The sequence below is a fragment of the Molothrus aeneus genome, chromosome 15 (genome assembly GCF_037042795.1).
Source record: "Molothrus aeneus isolate 106 chromosome 15, BPBGC_Maene_1.0, whole genome shotgun sequence".
NCBI lineage: Eukaryota > Metazoa > Chordata > Aves > Passeriformes > Icteridae > Molothrus > Molothrus aeneus.
The window spans coordinates 4,966,798-4,994,553 of record NC_089660.1 but is presented as its reverse complement, the minus strand read 5'-3'; the positions used below and the strand labels follow the sequence as shown (position 1 = coordinate 4,994,553).

The following is a 27,756-nucleotide window of genomic DNA, read 5'->3' as shown; positions in this document are numbered from 1 at the left end:
CTTAAAAGCTTTTCTTTCACATGATGCTGTGTGGCTTCAGGGCCATGCAGGAGATGAGGAAGCAGAAATGGGATTGCACCCCAGTAATAGTCCAAAAGCTGATGAGTGACCTCAGGAAAGCCTGAAAACCACAGAAATGCTGTGCAGTTCTCCAGAAAGAGGCAAAAACCCCAGTGTGGGGGCAGTAGGTGCAGAAGGAGAGGAGCTTTGCCCTGGCTTAGGCAAACAGGGATGGGTGCTGGCATCTTGGGTCCCTCCTGGAAATTCTTCCTCCAGCTGAAACTCAGCTGCAACTCTCTGTTCTCTGTTGAGGTGACCTCAGTTCATGAGTTATCTCTGTGAAACAGAGCATAATTCTTTTTCTTTTTGCAAAACAAAAAGAAAAACACATTCTCTGCCTTCTTGCCTGGTTTCATGTCATTAAGGAAGGCTGGCTGAGGACATGTTATACAGTGGCACAAGGGAATCAAGCAGGAAAGTAAACTGAAAAACCCCAAACTTAGGCCATCAAGGATCATAAAAGAGGTTGTAAAGCAGAGAGGAAATGGTCTCCTGGTGAGCTGGAGAACAGCTGATAGGGCTGGATAATGAGGGGATGTGCTGCTCTAAGGAGATGTTCCCTGCCAGTGAACTCCGAGAAAATCTGCTTATATTTGATATAATAAGGGCAAAAAAAGCAAGACACAGAGTTTACACTGCTAGTGCTGAAGTGTGTGGCAGTGATAAAAATGTCATGTCCTGTCCACTTCCTTAAGTATTAGCATTTTAAAAGACAGAGCAAGAAGTAAAGTAAAATGTCAATTTAGGGGTTTTTATTAAGGATTTGCTGTCTTAACTTTAATGAAGAAGTAATAAATATAAATGGATATTAATGGAAGGTTATTAAAGCTGTCTATTTTTGATAGAAAATATGCAGTATCTTCTCCTGCAATGCCAGAGGTTAAAGATTATTATTGCTTCCTAAGGCTTCTGAAATTAAATTCTCTCTTATATGACCCAAAAGGTATGATTGAAAATGTGTGCGTGTGAAATGGTTTGTAATAAATCCACATTGCAATAAAAATCTCTTTAGAAAAACAGGATATCTTACCAGAATCAACTGAGGAGCTCTGTCTAAAGAGGGAAGATTTTTATAAACCATTTGGGAAATTCAAATGCTGCCAGAAGGATGACCCAGAAAGCACACAGGAACTTGTGAACAGGTTCTGAGCTTTCAGCCAAAGGTTGAAACCCAGAGTGCCCTGGGTTAAAAACTGCCTTTAACAGGGTCTTTTCTGGTTTATACACTTCTAATTAATTACAAATGACATTTCTGACAGAGCCTCTTAGGGTACAAAAATGAAGTCCTTCATAACTGCTGTTTGCTTCTTTCTAAAGCCTCCAGACCTCTAAATACCAGAAAATCAATTCTTGTTCCCCTGGAGCAGAAGGGTCTGTGCTTGAAGCACGGTGGAAAAAGCCACTCCCAGCTTACAGTGCCAGGAGATTTGGGCAGTTCATCTCTGCTCCTCTCCAGATCCAAACCCGTGGGTGCAAATCCTACTGCAGGCTCTGGATTAATTCACTGAAGCTTTCTGAACTACAGAAACTTTGGCAGTGTGGGGTAACCATTGTGGTGGTGGTGTTTCTAATTAATAGGCTGAATTCTGCAGGCAGAGCCTTGCCTTTATTCAAAGAACAGTTCCCATCAAGTCACAAGGTAATGTTGGCCCTACACAGCACGTTGTGTCCCTTGGTCATTTCTGCATAATTTCCTTCAGTATAAATAGATATTAATGGAAGGTTATTAAAGCTGTTCATTTTGATAGGAAATATGCAGTACCATCTCCTGCAATGCCAGAGGTTAAAGATTATTATTATTGCTTCCTAAGGTTTCTGAAATTAAATTCTCTCTCTAACGACTCAAAAGGCATTATTGGAAATGTGTGCTTGCAGTCACACTGTGTGCAACCACACTGCATGTGTTCCTGCAGGAACTGCACATCTGGAACCAGGAACTGCACATCTGGAAAAAACCCACGTTCTGAATTCAGCCCTGGGACCTGGAAGCTGCTTTAGCCTGGGCCTTGGCCCATCTGTGCCCTGCACACTTCCAAAAATGCTCAGTTTTATCTGTGTGGGATCAAATTGATTCTATCAAGAAGAGAATATTTGGTTGTTTGCTTAGGCTCAGTTCCTCATCTCCACCACTGCTTAATCCTTTACAAAAAAACCCAACAAAGTCTTACAGAAAACATCAAGGGCAATACTGCTAAAGGGATGGAAAATGGAACACTAAATCTCTCCTAGTTCCTTTTCTTTTCTTCCCTGCTTAGAATGTGACAAATTTTCTATAACACCCACTAAATATGTTGATTTTATGGGTTCTCAGTTGAGCAGTAGGGCACCATTTAATCTCTCCATCCCTTGACATTGTGCCGAACACTGAGAGAGGACCAAGCAATGAATTTGTCAGAAGGTTTTGCAGAGCTCTGAGGTGCACAGCATTCAAACAACATCACACCAGGAGTCTAAATCTATGAGTCTAGAGGTTAGTTACAGATAGAAAGAATAAATCAAGCAATAAAGGATGCCTATAAAAAAAGGATGCTGCCTTTTAAATGAAGACACTTCAGAGTTCATCATAAACCTCTGACATGTATTCAGTCACTCTGCTTGCTGTCACAGACTGAAATATATTTGAAGGTGCCTGCATATTTTATGCTGTAACCTCTGATAAACACATGCTCATTTTCAATGATGTTGCATCAGACCTTGTGAGCTGATGTGACTTGAAAGGGGAATCACTGCCAGGGAAATGGGAGCTCTGCAGGCAGAGGTGCTCAGAGCCACATGAAAAGTGTTTCTGTGACTCACACAGTCTGTCAAAATGTCCATGCAGTACCAAAGAGAGTGTTGGTTTCATAACCATTCTTTGAAGAAGCTCTCCTCCAGCTGGATGCCAGCTCCCAGTTTCCCAGTGAAGCACAGCACAATTCCCTCAGTGTCTGGCCAGGCTGTGGGTGGGAGGCTCCAGCACTGGCCAATCTGCCAGAGGGACTGGCCCACAATAAACAATTCTACAGCAAAATAATTGCTGCCTTTGGTTTGAATTTCCAGGGGGAAAAAAACAAAGCTCAATATAAACAAAAGCAACATCTGGCTGCACTTTTAAAGCAATGAAAAGCCAAATCAGCCTTCAAAACCCAGACTGAAATTCCCATAATGGCTCTCTTGTTTTGCTTCTCACATGGAGATTATGGCTCTCCTGAAAGAACAACTGCAAGACTTATGCAGGGCCAATACTTAAAATTGACCATCCCTTAATTTTTTAGTGTCTGTCAGGAATTAATGGTGTGGCATTGATTTATGGAGCTATCCAGGCCACTTCTGCAGAGCTCCCTTCTTTTCAGAGATAAGTATTCTGGGAAGCTGCTGGTGTGTTTGTTATCCATCAGGACCCGTCAGCCACTCTCCATATGGTTTGTTGCAGTCAGAAAAATGCAAAATTCTTCTTAAAAGTGTCATTTTCTGCAGTTCAAGAAGTGCACTTTCTGAGAGATGGATTAAGAGTAAAGCAGAGGAGGCAATAATTATTATTAGTCTGTATTTCAAGAAGTAACTGAAGAAGTTTGAGCACCTGAGAGATTAATATTTTTAATCCTTGATTTTTCTAAATAGGATTGTCCATACTGTATAAATTATCAAGGGGTCACAAGCTGATAATTTTTAAAAAAGAATTGGACATTTCTAGCATTTTCTACCAACTAGAAAAAGAAAAATAGAGGAACCAAATGCAGAAAAAATAAAATAGCTGATGCTTTAAGTGCTTGTGGTCAGTATAAGAATGTGCAGAGTTTGCAAATCTGACTCAGCTACTTGAAAAATGATGGGATCTACTTTCAGTGAAAGGCTGAGGCATGGAGAAGAGACTGGGATGATCAATTATCCCATGAGAATAGTGCAGTGTCTCCTGGTGGCATGCCACCAAACTTCTCATAAAAAACCATGTACTCTTGGCTTCAAAGCATTACCCTGCTTTTCTAACAGATCTATGCAAATATGTCTAAGTGCTGTATGAGGGAGAAGTGATGCCTTGGACTTGTTGCTTTATGGGCTTATCTGTCTTCTGTTGGCATTAAAGTTGACACGATGCCAAACTCAGAAGAGTTTAAATATGTAAATTGGAGAGTTTGGAGGGTGTACAAAGTGTATGGATGGGTAGAGTTGGTGTTGCTTCCCTTCTGAGTAATTACTGACTTATCTTGGTTGACAGAAGAGGTATTTTCCATTCCAAACCTGAACATACTCACAGAGAGGGTGAAGCTGTTGTATTTGTGAGGGTTATAACGTTGAGGGAGGGATCTGTTGGCAATGCTGGGCTTGCCCCTGTGTGATTTCCCTTCTGCTGTGGTGTGTGGGGCCCTGGGGAGCTGAGGAAGCTGTGAGGATGGACAGGCAGAGCCCCCAGCACCTGTGTGCTGAGCAGGTCCCTCAGAACTGCCTTCAGCACAGCTCAGCTTTTCCTGCTCTGCCCTCAGCCAGTACAAATATCCCTGAGCTGCTTTTATACACATTCAGGCCACCACCACGTGCCTGTGTTTTTCCTGACACTCTACCATTGAAACTCTCTATTGAAATAGGAGATTTTAGAGCTATTTGAGCTCTGTTTGTGCTGTTAATTCACAGCACAGTGAAAGTAAGAGCTGGGTGTTGCAGGGCAGTCTGCATTCCTCTCCCTGAATCCATGGGATGCCAGAGGTGCCCCATTTCCACACCAAACTCCCTGACAGCCCTCAGTGCACAGTGCAGAATGGTACAGAAATAATCCTGCTGGCTTTGGCACCGAGCAGGGACAATCCTGCTGCCCTGCAGCTTTGGATGGTTCAGCTTCTCATGTGTCTTGTTCCAGGTAGAAATATTCCCCATGGATCAGCTGTGCCTGCTGCTCTGCTCCTCAGCAGTCAGTGCTCTCAGCACAAGCCTGACAGGCCCCACTGGAAGCTCTGACATCTCCAGCAGCAGAAGGCACTGGTAAAATTGCCTCAGAAGAGCTCACGGTCTCATTTGCCAAGCCCAGTGCTTAAAGTGTAGCCTAGTTCACTCTCTCAGTGGAAAGCAAATAGAAAAATCATTTTCACAGTGCCCAGCAATGTTTATCTTCCAGGTTGGCTGGCCTGCAGTGACATTAGTGTCCCCAGAGCCTCTGAACTTAATGATTTCCAGTTGCTGCTTGCCTGCTTGAAGCAATCCTAGTCCAGCCTCCACTGTGCTCCTCCTGCCAGTCACTATGGGAACAGCAATCAAAGCTCATATTTATGGCTCTGTAGATGTCCAAGGTCACGGAGCACAGGTCTGGTGGGAACAATTAAAACAGACCTGTCCAGTTATATCTCTTTAAGCTCTCCCCACATTACACCTCTAACTAGAGCAGTAAAGTTAAAGCAGCATGACTGGCAGGATGTGGCTGCTTTTTAGAAGATATCTTTTACAGAGATAAAGACACTCAGGGTGAGGTGGAAGTGTGCTAGGAGTGAAGGCAGCATTGCTGGGTAAAACCTTTCCCAGGTTTCATTTCACATCCATCCGTGGGCAGAGCTGTGCCCAGCAGCCCTGGCAGGTGTTCCCAAAATTCACAGAATTCCCAGAATCACTGGGTTGGAAGAGACCTTCAAGATCATCCAGTCTAACCCAGCCCCAACACCTCAACTAAACCCTGGCACCCAGTGCCACATCCAGGCTTTGTTAAACACACCCAGGGATGGGGACTCCACCCCCTCCCCAGGCAGACCATTCCAGAACTTCATCACTCTTTACATGAAAAACTTTTTCCTGCTATCCAACCTATATTTCCCTTGAGTTCCCATTGGAGCAGCTCAAGTCTCTGCAGCTCCTGCCTCCTCCACCACAGGAGCAGCTGGAATGAAGTGGTTTCAATGGGCTCTTTTGGAGAGCAGAGGATGTTTGCTCTGCTTTGGGGGGTTTTGTGGTTTCAGTGGTTTTGCCCTGGGTACTCCATTACTGTCATCACCTGTAAACTAAAAATGATAAATGTGCATTTTTAGGGTAACAGCAAATGTTTACTCCTGGGGACTTGCTCTATGACAGAATACAGGGGGGAAAAATGACTGCAAGAATAATTGGAATAAGATGGAGGGAAGAGCTGCAGTGAACTTAATGTCAGAGGGAGAGAGAAATAATTATTTGGGAATTTCCAGGTTTTCTAAGAGGCAGCTGTTTGTCTCTCTGTTCTTGTTTCATCCAGGGTCACTTTCTTTTGAGGGACCTGTGTGGTGGGGACTCATGAACCATTGTCTGGGCTTTATTGGGTCTATAAGAACAAATATTCTTATTGGGTTTATAAGAACAAATGTTCTTATTTCCTTGGGGCCAGCAAGTGAGGACAGGATTCCCTGTTCTGGAGCTGGAATATCCACTCCTGGCTGCAGGGCCATGGGGGTGGGATCTGTCACCAGGGGGGTGACAGGCCAGCCTTGGCTTGGAGCCCTTGCAAACCTGGAGGGCTGGCAGCTCTAAAAGGCAGAAATGAAGACATTTCTCACAGCCTTTCCCTCAAAGAACAGGAACACCCCAGCCTTTTGAGGAGCTGGGAAGGCTCCAACTCCTGCCCTGCCTGGCTGGGTGGCTTTGGTTACTGACACAGGGGAAAACCACAGCAGGAATTTTCACTGGGAAGGTTTTAGAAGTGATGATCACCCATAAAAAAAATTATCCACATTCCAGTTGCACTGGAGGAATGTGAACAGAGTTAAGTTCTTGCCTGTGTTATTTTTCCTCCTGTTACCTACCAAGCAGACAATCAATAGTGTTAATGTGACTGCTGAGAGGTGCCATGAGTGTGCAGGCAATTCAGAAAAAGCAAGGCATTCCAGGAAAAAAGAAATATACCTTACAGCTTTGATCTTTCTTGGTTCTAAGACTATAAAAACCACCCATAATTCTTCTTTTTCTCTTGCAGTTTTTCTTTGATATTATTATTATTATTATTATTATTATTATTATTATTATTATTATTATTATTATTATTATTATTATTATTATTATTATTATTATTGTTTGGCTGTGCAAAGGGAGAATGAAGGTTGATTTTAAGGTCCAATTTCCTTTCTCTTGTTCTATTCCCAAGGTAACTCTATTGAGTTCTTTTAAGGGCAGTGCTTGGGGTGAGATCTGTGCCCCTGGGGGCATTCCCACCTCCCAGGACCATCTGCTGAAGTTCCTTGTGGAGGTGATGGCTCAGGACTGTGCTTTGCAGCAGAGGGGGCATTCTGTGAGGAGGTTTTCCTGTGAGTTGGCTTGGATACCAGGGAAAATCAGCAGCAAAGACTTGCCTGTTTCAATTTGCAGTGTTGGAGAGAATTATTCCTCCTGGGCTGTGCTGATCCATCCCCAACAGGCTGCAGGGAACCCAGGGACCGCTGGATGTGGTCACAAAGGGACTTAATCTCAGGGCTGGAAATTGAATCCCAGCTTCAGCCACAAAGCCAGTTCTCCTACCTGGCTGCCTTTTTAAAATCAAAATAAAATAGTGCGAAACAAATTGAAAATCACAGCCACAAACCTGTTCTAGAAAGGGGTTATGCCACTGAGTGGTGCAGCAGCTTTTCTGACATCAGTTCTTTTTTGGTTTTTAATCTATTTCACTTCACCTCCATTTGACCTCTTCCATTAGGAACTGGAATTGTCTTTGTTACCTGCTAAAGAGACATCCAGGGGAGGTTGTTACTGTCAAAAGGTAGACTTGGCCAAGGAAGGATGGAAGGAACCTTGCAAGAGACAAGAAACGTTGAGCATAATCTCATTTTGCTGTGGTTGGCCCAAGGTGCAGGTGAAGAGGTTTCAATGCCTTAAAATGAACAAGGTCAGCAACTCAGAGCAGCAGCACCATGGATCACACCAACCAGCAGAAGGAGAGGCACAGAAAGGAAGCAGAGCTGCTTGAGACACACACACCTGTGAGCAGCAGGGCTTCACAGCTCCCAGGTCCCACCAGGTGAAGCAGGACAGGGATTTCCCTCCCCCAGAAGAGGTGGGCTCATGCCAGCAGGGCCAGCTCCCAGCAAAGGGGGAATTGCCACCACCAGGCTCAATAGTCTCTCTTGCAGTTCAGAAAAATATTATCTGGCATGTCTGTCTTGAAGGATTGCCAGGCCTTACCCATGAATGCATGTTTTACTAAGGAGTGATTATGTGCAAAAGATAAATAGAAAACAGTTTTGGTTTTAGCTGAAAAGAAATTGATGCTAAGAATTTGCAAAACATCCTCTTCCCTAAATTAAAGTAGTCCCTTTGGAGACATCTCTATACTCTCATTTTCAGCAAGTTGGGCTTTTTTTTTCCTGATCTCTTTATCTCTCTGCTCCTTTCCTCCCTCCACCCTCCCACACAATTCCTTTATTTTCTTCTCTCCACCGTTTCCCAACCTATTTTCTTTTGCATATTTGAAAGCAAGAAATTAGTTGGAAATCTCAAAGAGCTGTAAGATTTTCTGTTCTACACCATCAAAGAGCTTTGAGCCTGACTTGTTCAAATGCATCTCATCCCTCCCATTGCCCTTCCAAACTTCTCTGTGCCAAAAAAGTCACCAGGAGGAGCCCTGGGCTCTCTGTCCATGGTGGTCTTGCCCATTCCTTGGCTTTATTGTAGAGTTCCTCCCAAAGCAAGGCTGTGAATGAGTGATCTGGAGGGGGAAACATCTCCCCAGCTGTGAGCAGGAGCCCAGCCCTTTGGAAAAGAGGATGGTGCAGTCTTGTTGCATGATAATGGGCTGGGTTTGAGGAGTCTGGATCATTTCTGTGCCCTTGCACATGCAGACGTGGAACCACATTGCTGGTGTAACTTGTGACTGTGAAAGAGGCCACAGCCTTGGCATATGTATCCCTTTACATTTACAATTTATGCACATTTACAATTTTTTTTAAATATACTGGGAACAAAAAAATGGTATATCTTCTGCATAAAAATGAAAAGTAACTGAAAACCTGTTATATGCTCTATATAGCTCTGATCAGAGGGGAAAAGATGACTGCAGATTTGTGGTTGACAGCCTTCAGAAAAGGTTCAACAGAGTGTGAAAATTGACATTTAGCAAATAGCAAGTCAGCCTTCATTTTTAGTGGAGCTGCTTGAAATAAATGGCAGGTTTTAAACAAAATGTTTGTTATATTGGATGCTGCTTGTCTCATTACTGCAGTTAATTAAAAGGGGGGACAATAAGTCAAAGCCAGAGCCAATAAGTTTGTTAATAAAGATTTAATTTGGTGGAATCATTATAAATTGACTGTACAATGAATGGATATGCCACGGAAATGTGAGTGTCTGCAGGTCCATGAATGGGTTTTCAGAAATACCCATCAGGTTGTAGCCAATTTGTCATGCTAAATAAGCTTTTCAAATCCACTTAGGCAAGTGTGTGCATGTTTCCAAAGGGTATCACCACTGAGTAGATGATGCACAAAGACACACCTTTTTTTTTAACAGCAGTTTTTTTTATTCTGCCATTCCAAATCCTTTTTAGCTTTGTTATCTCTGTATTTCTCATTGTAAGTGATTTACTATTAATGCCAGTCTTTTTAGAAGGAATAGAATAAATCAGCAGAGAGGAGAAAGAGTAAATCATCACTGCAGTGAGTGCTGGAGGCTGAACCTGAGCACTATCCATGTGAGATTTTAATCCACCTGACCCTTTTCCTTTATTGCTGACCGAGCAGCAGGTGAAAACCCCATGGGCAGACAAACTTCAAAAGTAATTTTAAAATGAAAATCCAGATCGACATCTCTTCCTCAAGCAGTTCTGATGCAGGAGACTGCATGCAAAGGCTGATGCTCATGACTGCAATATTTGCATAGTGCTGCACCCCTGCCAGTAATCCTCTCATTGGAGTGTGGGTTATCACAGGAAAGCAATTTCTCTGGCAGGGATGGCGTGCTGGTCTGCCCTGCAGGATTTTTCAACACTCTGAAAAACAGGAGAATAAGATAAAGCATTTGCATCATGCTGCCTTTTTTCAGAGTGAAGAGGAAGAGCAGATCATGAAAGTAGCAGAGATTGGGCCCAGTTTCATCCAGCTACTGACTGCACATGACAGTCACCCCATGTGCTGTGTATATGAACAAACACAGATCGTTCATGCAGCACGTTTTACCTGACTCAAGCATCCATCTTTTCATCGTGTTTTATCATTTTAGCCCAACTCAGGTGGCTCTTGTCCTCCTGCCACCATCCAGCAGCCTGTATAAACTTCAGGAAAAAGCTGATTGAAGCCTGAATTGTTCCCGCTGGTTCAGCATCCCTGTCCCTGTGCCAGTGGCTCAGGGTTGCTGTGAAACGTGGCCCTACAGCCTCCTCTGGGATGTGTTCATCTCCTCTGTGTCCCTGGGGCAGCACTTGGTGAGACATTGGGTAGCAAACGGTGTCAGTGGCCCCAAGGAAGAGCCACAACATTTGATTTCTGTTTCTTTTTCTCCCCCCTGGCACAGTGTCAGTGCATCAAGCTAATACCCAATGTTAGCAGCTTCTTCTGCAATTCTGCTTGAAAGGGTTCCTTCCAATTTATGCCTTTTAATTAGAAGCTTTCAACCTGTAATTAGAAACTTACACCAGCCCAACCTTTGTTTCTTAAAAAATGCATTTGTGGTTTAGGCAATTATGGTAACATGAAAAGTAATTATTTCTCTCCATGTGTGAAATGAGCCTGGTCATTAGTGCAGCCAACAGGAGGAGGAATTTATTTTCTTTCCATTTGTTTTAATTTATTGCAAGAAGTTACATAATAAGCAAAATAAATGGGTGGTTTAGGTAGTAGATGAGGCATGTGTAACTCTGGTTTGGGAGGCTGTGGGCAGTGGGATCAGAGGCACAGCCACACTGCAATGCCAAACCCCCTGGTTACCACACACAGGTCAGACATGAAGAAATTTCCAGACTGTTATTTGAGCAGTTTTAACCTGGTCTGTGTAAATGTTGAAGGAGCTGTGGTCAGGTGTTTGTAATAAAAATAATGATGAGCTCTTAGGTGCCAGCCAGTGGCAGCAGCAGCACTGTGCCTTGGTCAGAGCTCAGCTTTCTTGTGATAATGCCATTTTCTGTCTCAGTTCTGGCTGTTCCCACCACTCAGCACACGGATGGCTCTGGGTGTCTCAGCTTGTCAGTTAAGGCTGGAAGCTGGACCAGCCCAGGTGAGAGGGATGTTGCAGTCATCTCTACACTTAAAATAAGAATAATTATTTTTACATCTCTGAATCTCTTCTCTGTTAAACGTATCATCTTTTTAAACCACATCTGTATTTACCACACATAGTGCTCAACTATCTCCCAATTTCTATGATCATTTCCCTCCTTGATTTATAAGCAACAGAATTTTTTAATTATCCAGATGATTTTAATTTTCTCAGCCATACCTCCACTTCACTGAACATTAATCTTGCACTTTTTTCTTAGACAATCTCTGCCCTTCACCACTTCTCCAGTTCATAATGAAACTAGATCTCAATAGTATTACACAGTCATTTTTCTCCCTAGATCAATTTGATATCATCTGCTTGATCTCAGGTTTTGTCTTCTAAATACTATATTTGGCTTCTGGTAAACTATTCCAGAAATTACTGTAAAACAAAAAACAAAACTACCCAAAGACATTTAAGACAACTTTACATAATTACCTTGCCTTCAGCAATTCCTGTGCTGTAGCATGATAGGCAATCACAAGGAATTTACAGTTGTATTTTGACTGCTCCATGTTTTCCTAGTTTTTCTGGTTTTTAGTGCTCTGAATCAGCCTCAGCTAGTGCAAAGTGTACTGGAAGACTGGAGCAGGGGATTTGCAGTGTGGTGGGAGGAACCATATGTTCAAACCTCTCCTCCTGCTGAGGAATGACATTTTTTTGGAGGGAGAATGAAAGCTGGTTCTCACCTGCTTGGTGCTGCAAGACAATACCATCCCTACAAACTCCTCTGATTACTCATTTGTCTGGACCCTCTCAAATCTTCTTTTAATTTTAGCTGAGCATCTTCCTGATGCTGGCTTTGCCCTCCTTTGTGATGGTTTCACTGCTTTAGTTAGCCCTTTTCACAGAGTTGTGGCCTCTGAAGAGATAATAAGATATGTCCATTACATGGTCAGAAGAATATTGTTTTAGCATCAACTCTCTTCAGGAAAAGTTCACTAAACACAGGACCCATAACTCAGACTGGGTGAAAAATACATAAATTGGTCCATTGGGCTCTGAGATGAAGTTACCAAAACCAGCAGCAGATTTATTACAGTGCTGGTGATGAAGCATTCCTTGAAGCTGTAAGAGCTCTATTTAAAAAGAAGAAAGAAAAGTTGTAAACACAAGGTTCCCTATCCAAGGAAACAGTAAAGCTTACAAAGTTAGCACAAGGGTAATTTTCAACTCCTTTTTATCTTTCTCTGACTCAGCTTTGTACAAAATCTCTTCAGCATCTCTGTTGCCCAAACACAGATGAGAAAATTTGTTGCACCCCCTGCCATTTGAACCAGACTTGTCTCTAACTCAATTAGAAAACTGTAATTTCCAATAAAGCATCATTAGACCTCTGCACCTGTCAGGTCTGTGACAGATTTAGGTGGGTTTTGCTTGGGAATTACCTGTGGTTTGTGGAGACAGCTAAAATAATTTTCATTTACTGTTCAGTGTATTACATTATAAATTGCATAAGGTTTTGGACCCGAAGCCATAACAATCTCTTTCAGATTATGGCTGCACTGGAATTGTCACTCATTAGATTTGCAGCATAAACACTGGAAACTGTGGTGATGTACACTGTCAGACTAACCAGTATTTACAGTGATAGGCAGCATTTACAATTGGATGACATGATAATAATATATCCTTGTTTACTTCTCTAATTAATGTTTCTAAAGAAAATACCCTGGAAATGTTCCATAAGCAAGATTTATTTCTGTTGATTGAGACTGTAATCAGATGTCCCTATTCAAACAGTAATTGGTGTGCTTCATTAGCATGTAATTGAAAACAAGATTTATGTCAATGCTAGGCAATAAATAACAGGGACACATATTTTCTTATTAGTGATGATCTCTTCTGTAAGCTCTCAGAGTGCTTGCTGCTTTTGTATTGTGCACTTAGGTCATATGTTGTCAAAATCATGGTGTCTCAGGAAAAGACATTGTGCATTTAAAATCCTTTGGATTTTAACCTCTGGTCTGATGTACCAAGGCCAGCTCCCTTTTTTTATCTTTCCTGATCTATATTAGACTTGCTGTTCTTGCCATTTTTTAGCCTAAGTTTTTGCCATGGAATGGCAATACCAGTGGGAAGGAATTCTAGTGATGAAGGGGAGAGCTCAGGGCAGAGACAAAACTTTGCTTGAATTTATTTTCAGTTGAGGTTTTCACCAAGTTAGTCAAGGCTCAACATTTTTCTGTTCCAATACAAGAAAAGACAATTGAAAATAATAAAAAAATAACATTTCTGGGCATTCTAAAAATAGAAACTAAGCATGGCTTCTTTGCAATTCAGTAAAACTTAATTAACTTCCTGTTAATAGGGAGACAAGCATTGTGTTTTGTTCTAGTAGTTGACATATATGAGATAACACACAAATAATGAAGTCAGAAGTGTAAGTCGCTGGGAATGGGTGATCCCATTGATTTCATTGAAACAAGGGAGTTAAAATTGAAAACAAATTTCAGCTGAAGAAGCTGGTTCATTACCAGCAAATTGATGGAGCTCCATGTTTACTTGCTGAAATAATTTACCAATTGTATGAGATAGAAGCAGGCACGGTGCTAACATTGGCTAATTTTATGCTCAATGTGAATCTTATGGCTGGTCAGATGGATACCATAAAAAATAATTAGAGTCATTAGAGGTAATGGGCTACAGCTGCAGTAATACATGCTCTATTCTCAGTCCAGAGGTTCCTAAGCAAAATTAAATTAGCTCCTGTTACCACACTGCTGCATCATATGCTCCTCACCTCCTGTGCATGAGCTTCTCTTCCCATTTCCATACCTCAAGCAGTGTTTGTGCCCCACACAGAAAAAGCCCCTTGTGGGGACAAGGAATTCTGAAGCTTGAGGCCATTCCTAGTTAAAAAGAAAAATAAAAAAGAAAAAAAAAAAGTAAAGAAAAAAAAATGAGAACAATTATAAAGTGGCAGCAGAAGGTCCTCAGCTCACAGGAACTCCTTTCACATGTTAAGGATCATCCCTCTCCTCTGCTGTAGCCTTTGGTGCAAGGCACAGATTGCAAATCATGCAATGATTTGCATCAGTGCTGGACCTGGGCAAATTTCCCCCCTAAACTATTTACATTAAAATTAACTTTTTAACAGAATTATGCCCAATTATGCCCGCTGTATTGGAAGCACATCAGCAGCCTCCAACTTCAGGTGATACTGCGTGCACATCTTTAATACCTTCCTTTTTTCCAAAAATTCAAAAGGCTGTTCATAAAAGTAAGGAAAATGCTGCATTGTCCTGGAGGGGGTGAGGGGAGGGACAAGAAGGAAATAGATTCTATGGTACTGAGGTGATTAATGTGACTGTTTATGATGAAGGAAATGAAAACTAAAAATCTGGGTAAGTAATGATCTTTCCAAGTGAATGACTTTCTCTGGAACCACAATACAAACCCATGTGCTGATTTCCTTTAAATTACTGCTAAAGTTCCCAAAGCAAAGCAGGGATGACACTGAAATTTTTTTCTTCCATGTTGGTTTTCAGAAGCACAGAATTCCCATAGATTTCACTGAGAGGTGCCCACATGCTGTCGCCTCTCTTTAAAACAGGAGGTGCTTAGGTGTAGGATGGAGTAGAATGGCTTCAGAGGCACATTTAGCACTGTCCATTAAGGGTGGTGAGCTGGAGCTGAGTGTGCTCAGGGGGAGGAACAGGACTAACACTGTTTTTGATGGAGGCACAAGCCCAGCAGTGCAGCTTGGGGAGGATCACGTATCCCACGTGCCAGCCATTTATCCCTGGCCGTGGTGACTTCCCTGGCCTCAGTTATTGCAGGATATAAAGGCTTCACAACTGCTAATATATTTATCTTCCCATCCTCCCCATGGAGTTGGGAAGTGCTGTTACCTCTGTTGCAGAACTAAGAACTGAGATTAAGGGTCAGATTTGTTATGGCATTTAGGTGCTCAATGGGATTTTCAAAAGTAGCTAACACTCATAATAAGTGGAACTTGGGAACTTGGATAGTTCTGAAAATCCTGTTACTTGTGTCTTTTTTAAAAAAAAAATTGGACTTATATGAAACCTTGGAATCCAGAGGAGTAGTTCCCAAGTTGTGGGGAGTCACCCAGACAGGGGAATGTCTCTTCATCCACCTCCCAGGAGGCTGCAGGTGGGACAAGCAATTTCATGGCAGTGGCTTATCTCAGTGCTGAATTCAGCAAGCTGTAACTGTGCACAGCATTGCATTTACCCTTCTTGCCCAGCTCTGGGAGAGAGGTCAAAATCCAGTCCTGCAAATACTGGAGCAAAAATAAGCAGCACCCATGGTCAATAAAAAGGGCTTATGTGCCAATTGCTGGGATGGAAAATTCAAGAGCAGGAGCAAATAATGAAACAATCTATATTCATGCAGCCACCTTTCCAGCCTACTGCTCTAAGTACAGGCTTACACCTCACCAGGAGATGGGAATCCCACTAAAAGCTCTGGAGTATCACACTGGAAAACAAATGTTGATTTTGAATGAATTATCTGTTCATCTCTAAATCATTTTCTTTCATTATTAGTCTCCAAATTGGTTCTGCTCTGGAAGGCAGAATTAGGTTTAAAAGCAGAGCGTCTCTTAAAGGCATGCTTCAAATGAAAGTGTTCAGTAAACATTGCTCAAACCCCCAGAGCATAAACTCCTCAACTGCTTTCTCTGGCTTTGCATAGATTTTGCAGCTGCTGGTTTATGGTCAGGTGGCTCAGGGATTCATTCAGGATATCAGAAAATAATCAAATGAAATCCCTTACAAACATATGCCCCTTAAATACCAAGGAAACAATTTTTAAGACCTTCCTGTCCTCCTTTACAGTAGAATAAACTGGGACAAGAGTCCCAAAAAGATGGATTTACAGCAATATGGAAATTGGAGGAGAGAGAAGAGTCAGGCTCCAAACCACAGCACAAGTACAAAGCCATGTGGGCTGCAGACCAAGGTGTTCATTATTGAAAGAGCTGCACTTTGCTGTTGTGGTATTTTCAAACATTTCTGTAGTTTTAAGGTTCTAAAGAGATCCCTGGGCTTTAAAGTTGTATTTTCAGCATTAAAGGGTTGGGGTTTGGGTTGAATCAGTGTGAATCAGGATTGCAGCTGTCTGAGGCTGTGATTTGGGGGTCAATGAGGAGGGTGATGGAGCAGCAGCAGAGCCCTGGCTGTTGTTGTGTCCTTGTCCCACATCACACCATGGGCTGTTCAGAGAGGCCTTAGTGCCTCCATGAGGAAAGAAGCTGTGCATGGATTAGAATGCATCCAAAAATCACACGGTTTTCAACAGTGTTTGCAAGGTGCTGTTATTCCACTTGTTCAGGTGGAGGAGGGAGAATAACTCTGTCACTTTGTTATACATGAAAGAGAATAAAACGTTGGGGCAATGTTGTCTAGGACACTCCAGATCATTGGTAGTTCACTCAAAGCTTGAATTTTAACTCAGTTGGCTGTTCAGGGGACCTGTGTGCACAGGGAAAGATGTGCAAGAAGCTCCTCTGTTGATCCTCCCCCAAGACTTCCACAGATTTCCCAGCTCTCCTCCATCTCCAGTAAAGGTGTGGGACTGGGAGGCTGCTCCTGCACAGAGCAGGAACTGGGGGCTGCTGCATGGGAGTGTGTTTGCACTGAGGTGTCTGAACACTGTTTAGTACTGAGGAGATTTATTTCTCAGTGGATAGAAGAGCTAAAAGATTAACAGATGAACAAATATATTGAGACAGCCAGGACATCACAGAAATTGGAGAGTCACTGAGATGCTGGAGAGCTGGAGAATCACAGGCTGTGTTCTTAGGAATTATTTTATCCTCAGATTACCTCAGCTGTCTTGGGGTTTGGACGCATCCCCTGAAATTGGACACATCCTCTGGTGAATTTAGCTCCATGATTTAAGACAGAACTGGCCCAAGCTCTCTGCTGCTGCTCCTGAGGATCCTGCCTGTGGAGCAGAAGGAATGTGTGCCAGACCCTGCAGCACAGACCCTGGGGGCTTAGGGCAAGCAGAGGGTCCTTTGTTTCTCAGGGCAAGCACCAGCCTGTGAGGTGCACCAAGGGTGAGAGTGTGCTGAATCCCTGGGCAGAAATCTCCAGGGAAAATACAGCTCAGACAGCTTTTTGTCCTCCATGCAAGCTGCAATTCAGTCAGGCAGGGAAAAAAAAAGTTATTTACAGCAGTCTTAACCTTAGGTTCCTCACACAGGAACCAGCTGAAGGGTGATAGCAGAGGAAGGAATCAGAAGAAGTTTACAGAAAATGTGCCTTCCCTGCAGAAAACAAAAAGCAGCTCAGAAGGGTTGTGCAGGGCTGCTAACCATGAGACCACACTCATTCCTTAGGCTGCATATGCCTCAATTGCTCCCTGAAATTTAGATTTAGTTAAGTCAGCCAGGAAATTATGGATAAGTTTGGGGTCTTGAGGGAAAGGTGTTCAAAAATCAGTAATATGAAGACACTGAAAAGAGGCAAAGTCGTAACTTGAAAAGTGCCACAGAGAGGGAGCTGTGCCTGTGCTTTATTGAACTGTTGGCTGCAATAAATACAGCTGAATTCCCTCAGTCCCCCATAATGTTGTCTCAGTACCAGCAGGAGTCCATTTAAGAACACACTTACATGCACAAATGATTATATATATGAGAGCAGAGAAAGAGCTGATGCAGGCAAACCCTGAGAGCTGCCCAGGAGAGCTGGGGGTGGTGCTGGGCTGCCCCTGCCCAGCTTTGGTCAGTGCTGCCAGCCCCAAAATGGCAAAGCAGAGCAGCTTCTGCTCCAGCCCTCCCACCTGCCTCACCTGAGGACACCACAGGATCTGTTTTCCCTGTGTGTTGCAGCACAGGGATCTGATCAGGATCTCTTTCCCCCGTGTGTTGCAGCACAGGGATCTGATCAGGATCTCTTTCCCCCGTGTGTTGCAGGCTGGTTCAGCACAGGGATCTGATCAGGATCTCTTTTCCCTGTGTGTTGCAGCACAGGGATCTGATCAGGATCTCTTTCCCCCGTGTGTTGCAGGCTGGTGCAGCACAGGGATCTGATCAGGATCTCTTTTCCCTGTGTGTTGCAGCACAGGGATCTGATCAGGATCTCTTTTCCCTGTGTGTTGCAGGCTGGTTCAGCACAGGGATCTGATCAGGATCTCTTTCCCCCGTGTGTTGCAGCACAGGGATCTGATCAGGATCTCTTTCCCCCGTGTGTTGCAGCACAGGGATCTGATCAGGATCTCTTTCCCCCGTGTGTTGCAGCACAGGGATCTGATCAGGATCTCTTTCCCCCGTGTGTTGCAGGCTGGTGCAGCACAGGGATCTGATCAGGATCTCTTTCCCCCGTGTGTTGCAGCACAGGGATCTGATCAGCATCTCTTTCCCCCGTGTGTTGCAGGCTGGTTCAGCACAGGGATCTGATCAGGATCTCTTTCCCCCGTGTGTTGCAGCACAGGGATCTGATCAGGATCTCTTTCCCCCGTGTGTTGCAGCACAGGGATCTGATCAGGATCTCTTTCCCCCGTGTGTTGCAGGCTGGAGTCGCCCACGCGCGCGCTGGTGATGGAGGCTCCCAAGGGCATCGAGATCAACGCCGAGGCCGGCAGCCTGAAGGCCACGTGCAGGACAGAGCTCAGGCTGGAATCCAAAGATGGAGAGGTGAGTGCAAAGCCCTGCAGCCAAGCCAAGGGTCCCCTGCAGACGTGTGTGTCACCAGGCTGCTGTGTGTGGACGCCTGGGGACAGTGGGCTCTCCTGACCTCATTCCTGCTCACCCTGATTGAACACATCCCATGCAAATCAGGCTCACTCCGTGGCAAAGGCTGATTCATTATTTTTAAAGTGCATGGATAATAGCATCTGTTGTTCCAGCAGATTTATGCAGCTGTAAAATGCACACCGCTCCTAAATCTTTTGTTTCCTTGTCAGTTTAAAACATTTACTTGGTCGGCATAATTAAATCTTTTATCATATATTATTCTATAAGAAGAGCTTAATTCACTGGTATTGATCTGGAAAGCTTTTGTGGCTGATGTTTCATTCTGGAACAAAAGGGAACATTAGGAGACACAGGCTGTTGCACTGGAGAAACTTCCAAAGGGGAAGAGAGAACAATTAAAGCTGATAACATGGAGCAAAAGTAAAGTAGGTGTTGAGTTAAGCCTATTTTGGTGTCACAAAATCATGTGGGCACATGGTTTTGATGTTTTCTCATCCCCTCCTCCTGCCACAGTGATGGAAGACACCAAAGGATGAGGCTGAGGAGCTCCCAGTGGAGAAACCACTGAGACCCTTGTCAGGAGGAGCTGCCTATGGAACACAAACCTCCAGGCAAGAGGGCTCCCACATAAGTTAAGATTTACCTGTCTTAGTGTCAGGGGTAAAAAATAGAAAGACTTTTTAATTGTAGTTTCTATTATTTCTCAACATTTGCATTTTAAGACAGTCCAAACCTAGACCATGGGTGTTAAGGAAAAGCCTCTGAAAAATACCAGAAAAAAAAAACCCCAACTTAATACACTGAGATTGAAATCCAAAACATTTCACAACTTCAAGCAGTTGGTTTTAGTATTAAGTTGCTTTTAAAATGCATAAATTGACTTCTATCTTTCAGGACATGAGATGGGTGGATACTAAACTGGGAGATTCTTACTGTCATTGCTGATATTCTCAGTCACCCTATATTACTCTGGGGTTCAGGTTATTTTACTGTATTCTTGCTGATGCCAGAGCACTCCCCTGCAGCTGCCACATGTCTGAGAGCTGCCACATGTTGTTTGCCTTATGTTGTTTTGTAAGGAGGAATTTAGGACTGTTAGAGCATTTGAGTTATTTTTAATAGACACAAAAGTGTTACACATATACATAAAACATGCATAAAATATACATAAAATATACATAAAATATACATAAAATATACATAAAAGTCAGTGCTGGGAGCCTGCAAGTGTAACTGGCAATGGGATCACAGTGACAGAGATCCTGATGGAGGAGCAGGGTGGTTGGGTGGGTGTGAACCATCCATGCTCTCCATCTGACAGTGGGGTGCCTCTGCTTGGGTCAATCCAGACCTGGGATTGGATTCTTGGAGGTGTCCCAGGAAGCCAAAAGCCAAGAAAACACGGTGGGTACATCAGCAGAAACAAACTGGAGGTCGTGGTAAAAGCAGATAATGTGCCCACCCAGATTTGTATCAGACTTTCCCATCCTCAAACACCTCCCTACCCAGTTTTTGCAGCAGCTGAGCTGTCTGGAGGAAGCTTCTTTAAACGCAGAAATCAGAAATAACAGCTCTTTCTTTAAATCAGAAATAACAGCTCCCCACTAATTCTCTCTCTCTTTTTTTCCCTCTCCGTGTTTGACTCCAGATAACGTTGAATTCTGCAAAAATCAAACTACCTAACTTGCCTCAAGGATCTTCCTCTTCTGCAGGGTCCAGGCAAAAAATCTACGAGCTCTGTGTGTGTCCCAATGGGAGGCTGTTCCTGTCCCAGGCAGGCAGCAGCTCCACCTGCCAGATAAACACGAGCGTCTGCCTTTGAGAGACACTTTGCAGAGGGGCATCACAGGCAGCACAAAAGCCAGTTCTGGTCTCACAGATCCAGCTGCCAACTATTTTTACTAGAACACAGAAAGCCTATCAAAGACTTTTTTTGTGTGTGCGCGCGCGTGTGTGTGAATATATATATAAAAAATATATATAAGATATATATATATATATCCTCTGTGTAAAATGATGTTTCAGTACAAGGAATCCCAGGGTGACCCTGTTACATTTGTGTAGCATTTCTCTTTCCCACACCAAAATTTACTGGTACAATCTGCTGAATTGGATCTGATGCTCCCCTGGACCCTTCTGTATTAAGACAGTGCAATGATCACCCCTCGTTTTTGATCATGTTCTCAGAGCAATGGGATTGCTGGCTGGGCAAGACCCTGGAACCAATGCAGAGCCACCACCATCCAAAGGGAAGAGAAGCATCTCTGATTATTTTTGTGCCATTAAATCGGTGGCATGAAAAAGAAATAGTTTTAAAAACAACAAAACAGCCAGATGTGCTGTTCTGATCACCTGCAGTGATCCAAGATACCTGAGGTTAAATTCCTCTTTAATTATCACCTGAAGCATGGCTCCCTGTTGGGAGAGATGGATGCACTTGGCCAGCAGGAAAGTCCAGACCTTCTTGCTGAAAGAATAAATGTGATTTTCTGAAAGGGGTCAACACTGGCCTGTGCATGGCCAAGGATGCCTTGTGCTATTCAGGTGTGACACATCAGGTCCAACATTAACCTAAAATCATCTCTGTGCTGGCAAAACTGGTGTGTGTATTTAGTTATTGGAAGGAACAAAATTGTGACAGTTGGACTAAGTAGAAAAATTCTGAACCTCTTTTGCTAACAGGTGTCCTGGATCACCCTACAAACTCCCCATTAACACCTTCAATTTTGAACACATTTGATGTGAAGGTGTGAAGATTTAAGATTTGGACATTACCTAAATACCTGTAGAAACAGAGAAAATTAACTAGAAACTGAGAAAATCGTAAAATTAGGTGTATAATGTAGATGCTACACCAGAATTTTTGTCATCTTTCTTTTCAAGATATACAGTCCAAGATCACTTAGATTTGGTGGAAACTGCAATTATCAGAGATGCTGACAATGAAAGACTTTTTTAAGGATTTATAAAGATTGTGACAAAGCCAGATTATTGAAAGGAAGGGCTTTGGATGCTGGTTCCTCTAGAATTTGAGTCCCCAAAACTCTGTGGTTGAATCTTATCATGGTTGCATTTTTTTCCTTATTTTAAAGTCTAGGAGTCACGGGCAGGATAAAACACAAAAATCTGATCTGGTAACATTACTTCCACTTTTGAAGGTTTGAAAAATAATGATAAGAGCCCAGATCATTGAAATCTGACCCATAATTTCATCCACATGTATGTAAAAAATCCTTTAAAAAAACCAAATATACCAATTAAGGCAAAAGTTTCTAAGTGACAACAAATCTCACGAGGACAGCAAGGTTTCTAAGCCACTGAGATGCTTTTGAAATATGACCTCATGTGCAAATAAGACAGATCTGTGCCCATCCCTAGTGATATCTAACCAAAGCTGGTATTCTTCAAGTGATTTTCAAGATAAAACGTAGCTGGCAGAAATCTTCAGAAATAATTTAGCCAATTCCCTTTTCTTACAGCTTTTCACGTATTTTCTTGTGGTCTCGAGAGTACCAGGGCTTGATTTTTTTTTTTTAATTTTTTATTTTTTAATTAACAATTCTGGCTTAATCCAAAACTGATTGGACTCAGAGAAGATTTCTATGGAGTTTAGATTAGATGTGTTGCTGCCCACCAAAGCAGCACTCCCAAAAACATTTGTTCCTGAAAGAGGATTGAATTCTTTCCTTTTATTTCAATAATGCTTTCTGACAAATTAACGAATTCAAACTATTTGTTAATGAATGATTCCTGTAATTATTATGTCTTGAGTCAACATTTGAATGCAAAGGGTCACCCAGGGTAACAATTGTATTGGGACACAGGACTGTACCATCTCTGTTCAAAGAGGGGAATTGTGCCTATGCCTTAAGTCAATGCACTCAGCAAGGAGAAGCACATCATATTTATCTTGTTATTAAATCTAGTTTATTTGGGGGGAGGGACAGGAGGGTGTCTTGGGAACTGGTTGTGCAACTTAAAACAGATATTGGTGAAATACATTAAGACTGTAGGGGCACCTAGAATGATACAGACTTTTTTTTTTCTTACCATGTTAAATATAGCAAAATACTGTGTATGTTACCTCTGGGGCCATGGCTGAAGTCCCATTCATAGTCCTACATTTACTGTAGATTTTTTTTTTCCCTGTTTCATTGAATACTGATCACAAACCTCATAGCAAGCGTGGCCCAATCCATAACCAAATCCTGTGTGAGCAGTTTGAAGACATGTGCTGCAGGAGGAGTTCCTGTCATTGAATCAGATTCACTTCCCAGCCCTGGGAGTGCTCAGGGGGGTGAGGAAGGCAGGGCTGAGCCCACCAGGGGTGCTGCATCCTGATTTCTGTGCTCTGCTCCAGACACAGCAGTGGCTCAGTCCTCAATCCCTGTGCCACCCTCTGGCTGCTCCCAATTTCCATCCCAATGAATTAATTTTGAGTAGCTGCTTTTCCCAGCTGGGCTCTTGGATGAGGTTATCACCTTCTCATGTCACAGCAGCCATGAAACTGCTAAGGACATTCATATCTTGGTGTGAATTTCTGCTGGGGAGCTGCTAGGAAATGACCTTAACATCTGTGCCATCACTGCAGATGCTTCTCTGAGGTGAACAAAAGGCACCTTAATTATGTCTACTGAAAGAAATTCTTGTTTCAATTATTTCAACTATGTTTCCATCTTAAAAAACATAAAATTATGTGTTGTGGTGAAATGTGAGCAATTGTTTCTAGAAAGAATGAACCCCTCTAGGGATTTGTAGATGATTTGAACACCACTTGAGTTTTGAGACTGGTTTGGGTGATGCTGCCTGAGCTGGTCAGGAAGTGGCAAACATAAACACAGGCTGGGCAGAGAATGGGTCAGGAATGTTCCTGAGGAGAAGGACTTGGCTTGGTTGAGGAGAAGCTCAACATGACCTGAAGTCACAGCCCAAAAAGCCAATCCTGTCCTGGGCTGCATCAAAAGCAGTCAAGGGAGGGGATTCTGAGTTCCTGTGAGACCCCCCTGCAGCGCTGTGTCCAGCTCTGGGGTCCCAGCATCAGAAGGATGGGGACACACTGGGGAGCACAGAGATGCTCTGAGGGCTGGAGCCCCTCTGGGAGCGCTGGGGGTGCTCACCTGGGGCAGAGAAGGCCCCAGGGAGACCTCAGAGCCCCTGCAGTGCCTAAAGGGGCTCCAGGTGAGCTGGAGAGGGACTTCTTACAAGGGCAGGGAGTAACAGGGCATGGAAGAATGGCTTCAAACTGACAGCAAGCGGGGTTAGGTTGAAGATTAGGAAGAAGCTCTTTGCTGTGAGGGTGGTGAGGCCCTGGCACAGGCTGCCCAGAGAAGCTGTGGATGCCCTGCTAGTGTTGGACAGGGCTTGTAGTAGCCTGGTCTAGTGGAAGGTGTCCCTGCCCATGGCAAGGGGCTGGAACTGGATGATTTAAGGTCCCTTTCATCCCAAACCATTCCAGGATTCTATGAAAGCAGAGCAAACAGGATTGTGTCTCAGATCCCATGGGAAAAATCAGGCATTTTGTTTAAAAAGCTGCCTGCTAACACATCCAGCCATCTCACACTCTGCAGTTTGTTGTGAAGGGACTCTCCTGTTGGACAAGGCAAGTGCAGGAGAGTCCCTTCTCCTCCTGCCTTGCCCAGAAATCCCTCACAGTAGCTGTACCTGTGTGGGCTGCTTTTCCCTGAATCCATTTAATCCAGAGCTTCCCTGACTGGAATTTCATCCACGTGCTCTATCTACCACTGATAAAATGCCAGAGACAAACAAGGGTTTGTGTCTTTCCTTGTGAATTTGGCCTGAAGTGGAGCATTTGCTGTGTGGGAGGTGGGGTTGGTCTCAGAATGGAGTTGAGTTTGTGTCTCTGAGCTCAGAGGGAGAGGTGGTGATGAGTTCATGGCCTGAGCTGGGGGCTGAGGGCAGGGGGAGCACTGCCAGCCCTTGGGGCTGAGCCAGACCCTGCATTGCAGCTGTGAGCACCAAAACCCCACCCAAATGCTCATCAAGGGGCTGTGCCACAGTGTCCCTGCACCTGGGGCAGCCATGCAGGGTCATAAATGCATTTCTGTGTGCTGGCTCTTTATAGGGCTGCAGGACCTCGTCCAGTTTGCTGTAAATGTGGCACTTTAGGAAAGGGTCAGGAGCATGACAGTCAGTGCTCACCTGTGACTGGAGCCTTACCACATGTACTGTGTGAGCCTTCTGTCATGGCTGGGGCAGGATGGTTCTCCTAAAGCAAAATGACTTTGCCATTAGCAAAAGCAGAGTTCCTGATACTGGCTGTACATCTCTACCCATTCTCCATGTTTCTTTGTGGGATTTTTTTGGCTGTTGGTTTGTTTGGGCTTTTTATTCATTTTGAAGCATATTATCCCATAGCTAAACAGTACAAAGAAATGTTAATAGTAAAGGAAGTCATCAAGAGGGGAAGCCAGTAACTACTACAACATTTATAGAGCCTCTCCTAAGTATTCATTTTTAGAAGACTGAGTATGTGCAGGAGTGATTTGTATTTGGTTACCTCAGTCATGTGCTGTCTAACAGCTGTGTTTTGGAAGGGTTGTGGGGTTTTTTCTCCTCTTATGATAAATATCACATTGCACAAACAGACTTTGAAGGCATAAGCCTAAAAATACAATCTGCAGTATATGGTACAGCAAAATGATGGCTAAATAAAAACCCCTCCCTAGAACCTGCTCCAAGGTTAAAGGGAGATTCCTGTGGAACTTGAGAAGGCTAGCTCACATCACAGCCTAGTGAAAATGCATTTTGTTGTCATAAGATGCTCACACTTGCACACAAATACACACACACTCTCATATACACTTGTTTACAACAAAAGCCAATTTTCTTTATGTTTGTTTTTATGGCTTTAAGTTTCACATTGCAAAAGAGAGTGAGACAAAGACCAAAGACTTCAAGAAGTTCATCCCTCTCTGGTTGCCCTCATGCCTGAAATGCATTAACTTTAATGGTGCTTTTTCTGAACTGGGTAGGAAAAATGCAGGTGTATCATAAAGCTGCATTTGAGAGAATAAAGTGGCAGGGAGGCTCTAACTTGGTTAGCAGGGAGAGGAGGAAATAATGTGAAAAATCTTGAAATGTGTGCAGAGGGCAAGGTTACCTGAAATCTGAAATGTGGAGAAATAGCCCAGAAAGCTTAAAGACAGCATCCTGGGCTGGAAGTATAAATAAACTGAGAAAATGGTGCCAGCTCTTCACCTGAGCATTAGCAGGGCAGGAACTCCAGTGGCTGCTTTGTGGAGAAGAGAAACTGCTGCAATGATTTCATTTTAGAAGTACCTACAGTAAAAAAAAAAGGAAAAAAATAGAAAAAAGGAAAAAAGTTAGAGGCTGAGCTCTTTTTTATGGCTGACATTTTAAATTTTGAAATGTCATCATCCAGAATTCACCCCAGCAAGCACAGGGCGTGTTCCTGCCAAGCTTTGCCAAGCACTGCTTTGGTGCTTTTGGAATGTGAAAATATCAGCCTTTTTATTGCCCTGGTTGCTCAGGAACGTGATCCTGGCAACTGTTCCCTTTTTCCCATTTTAACCTTTTTTTTCCTCAGCTCTGAAATTGCTGTGTGATGTTTTGGTAGCTGGCATCCTGCTCCCAAATCCAGCAGCCCCCAAAACCCAAAACCTGCGTGTAGCAGTGGCGTGATGATAAAATTGGGACTTCCAGGTGAATTCTGCCTGGCAGTTGCTGTGTACTCACAGCTGATGTAGCCAAGTTTATGGCTGTGAGTGGAGCAGGGTTAAACACTGACATGGTGCTGAGGTTATTCAAGCAAGAGTGGAGTGAATTAAACAAGGCAGGTAGGAGGGAAGGGGAAGAAATGGGGAGAGACATCACCCTAATCACAGTAATGCAGTCAACGTCTCTGTCCCTTTGCACTATTATACTTTAAATTAATAACATCCATTTTACTAAATATGGTGGCAATTATGCTTGATCTTTTCATGGAGCTCAATGGAATTACTGTCACTGAAACCACTTAGAGCTCGGGCTGTTCAAGATTGCTGGGGTGTTGTTTCCATCCGCAATAACCACAGTGGCTTGGGGCTTGGATGGAAATTATAGTGAATAGCTTGTATTTAGAAAGCTTTTAAGTCTGCTGTGGTTGAGAGGCCCCTGGTTATGCACATCCAGCCCTGAGGCTTTATCATTTTAGCCTCTCTTGTCCTGCCACTTGAATTGTATTGTGCCCTTGTGAAAAGCGACACACGGTGTAAAGAACGCAGCAAAAGATGGATATTTAAAGCTGCAGGATTTTTATCTGAAACGAAGAAGAAAATACAACCAGAGTGCCCCACTGAGATTTCCCATCCAAATCACTTTAAACTAGAGGTGCAAGTCCCTTAAAAATTAATTTGCTACAAGTGTTATTCCTGCAGCAAAGTTAGCACTGGTGTCTCTCCCAGGACATGTCTCACCTTCTTGCAGCTGGAAGCCCTGTGGTGGCTGGGATTTTGTGCCACCAGTCAGGAGTGATGGGCTGCCTGTTCAGAGGAAGTCAGGTTTCCTTTGAGGCAGCTGATCTCCATGGATTGGGCTTTTGTTAGCTTTTAACAGGGATTAAAGAACAGGAGGGGTAAATCCACTGTGAAATGATATGTAATTGTATGTTTGCCTCATTTAGTTGGTTGAAACTTTCCACCAGGAAGAGAAAATATCAGGAGCAATTTCTGTGAAAATGTTACATTTACATTGTGCCACCAAATACTTCAGATAAAAACATGCAGCTTTAGCTAAACAGACTTCTCTCCTGAGATTAAAGAGGACTCTTTGGAGCCTCTCATGAGGTCCTACCCAAATGGAAAGTTTTACCATTTCCAGCATATTTGTCGTTATAGGAACAGGCT

General features: G+C 43.3%; 1 protein-coding gene across 1 annotated transcript in view; it reads left to right on the top strand.

Moving 5' to 3' along the window:
- SGCD (sarcoglycan delta) overlaps positions 1 to 20,714 on the top strand; it is a 297,976-nt gene extending 277,262 nt beyond the window's left edge. The window contains exons 8-9 of the mRNA XM_066560194.1: positions 18,709 to 18,832; positions 20,541 to 20,714. Coding sequence (XP_066416291.1) covers positions 18,709 to 18,832; positions 20,541 to 20,714 — 298 coding nt within the window. The remainder of the gene's footprint in view (positions 1 to 18,708; positions 18,833 to 20,540) is intronic.
- The last annotated feature ends 7,042 nt before the right edge of the window (positions 20,715 to 27,756 follow it).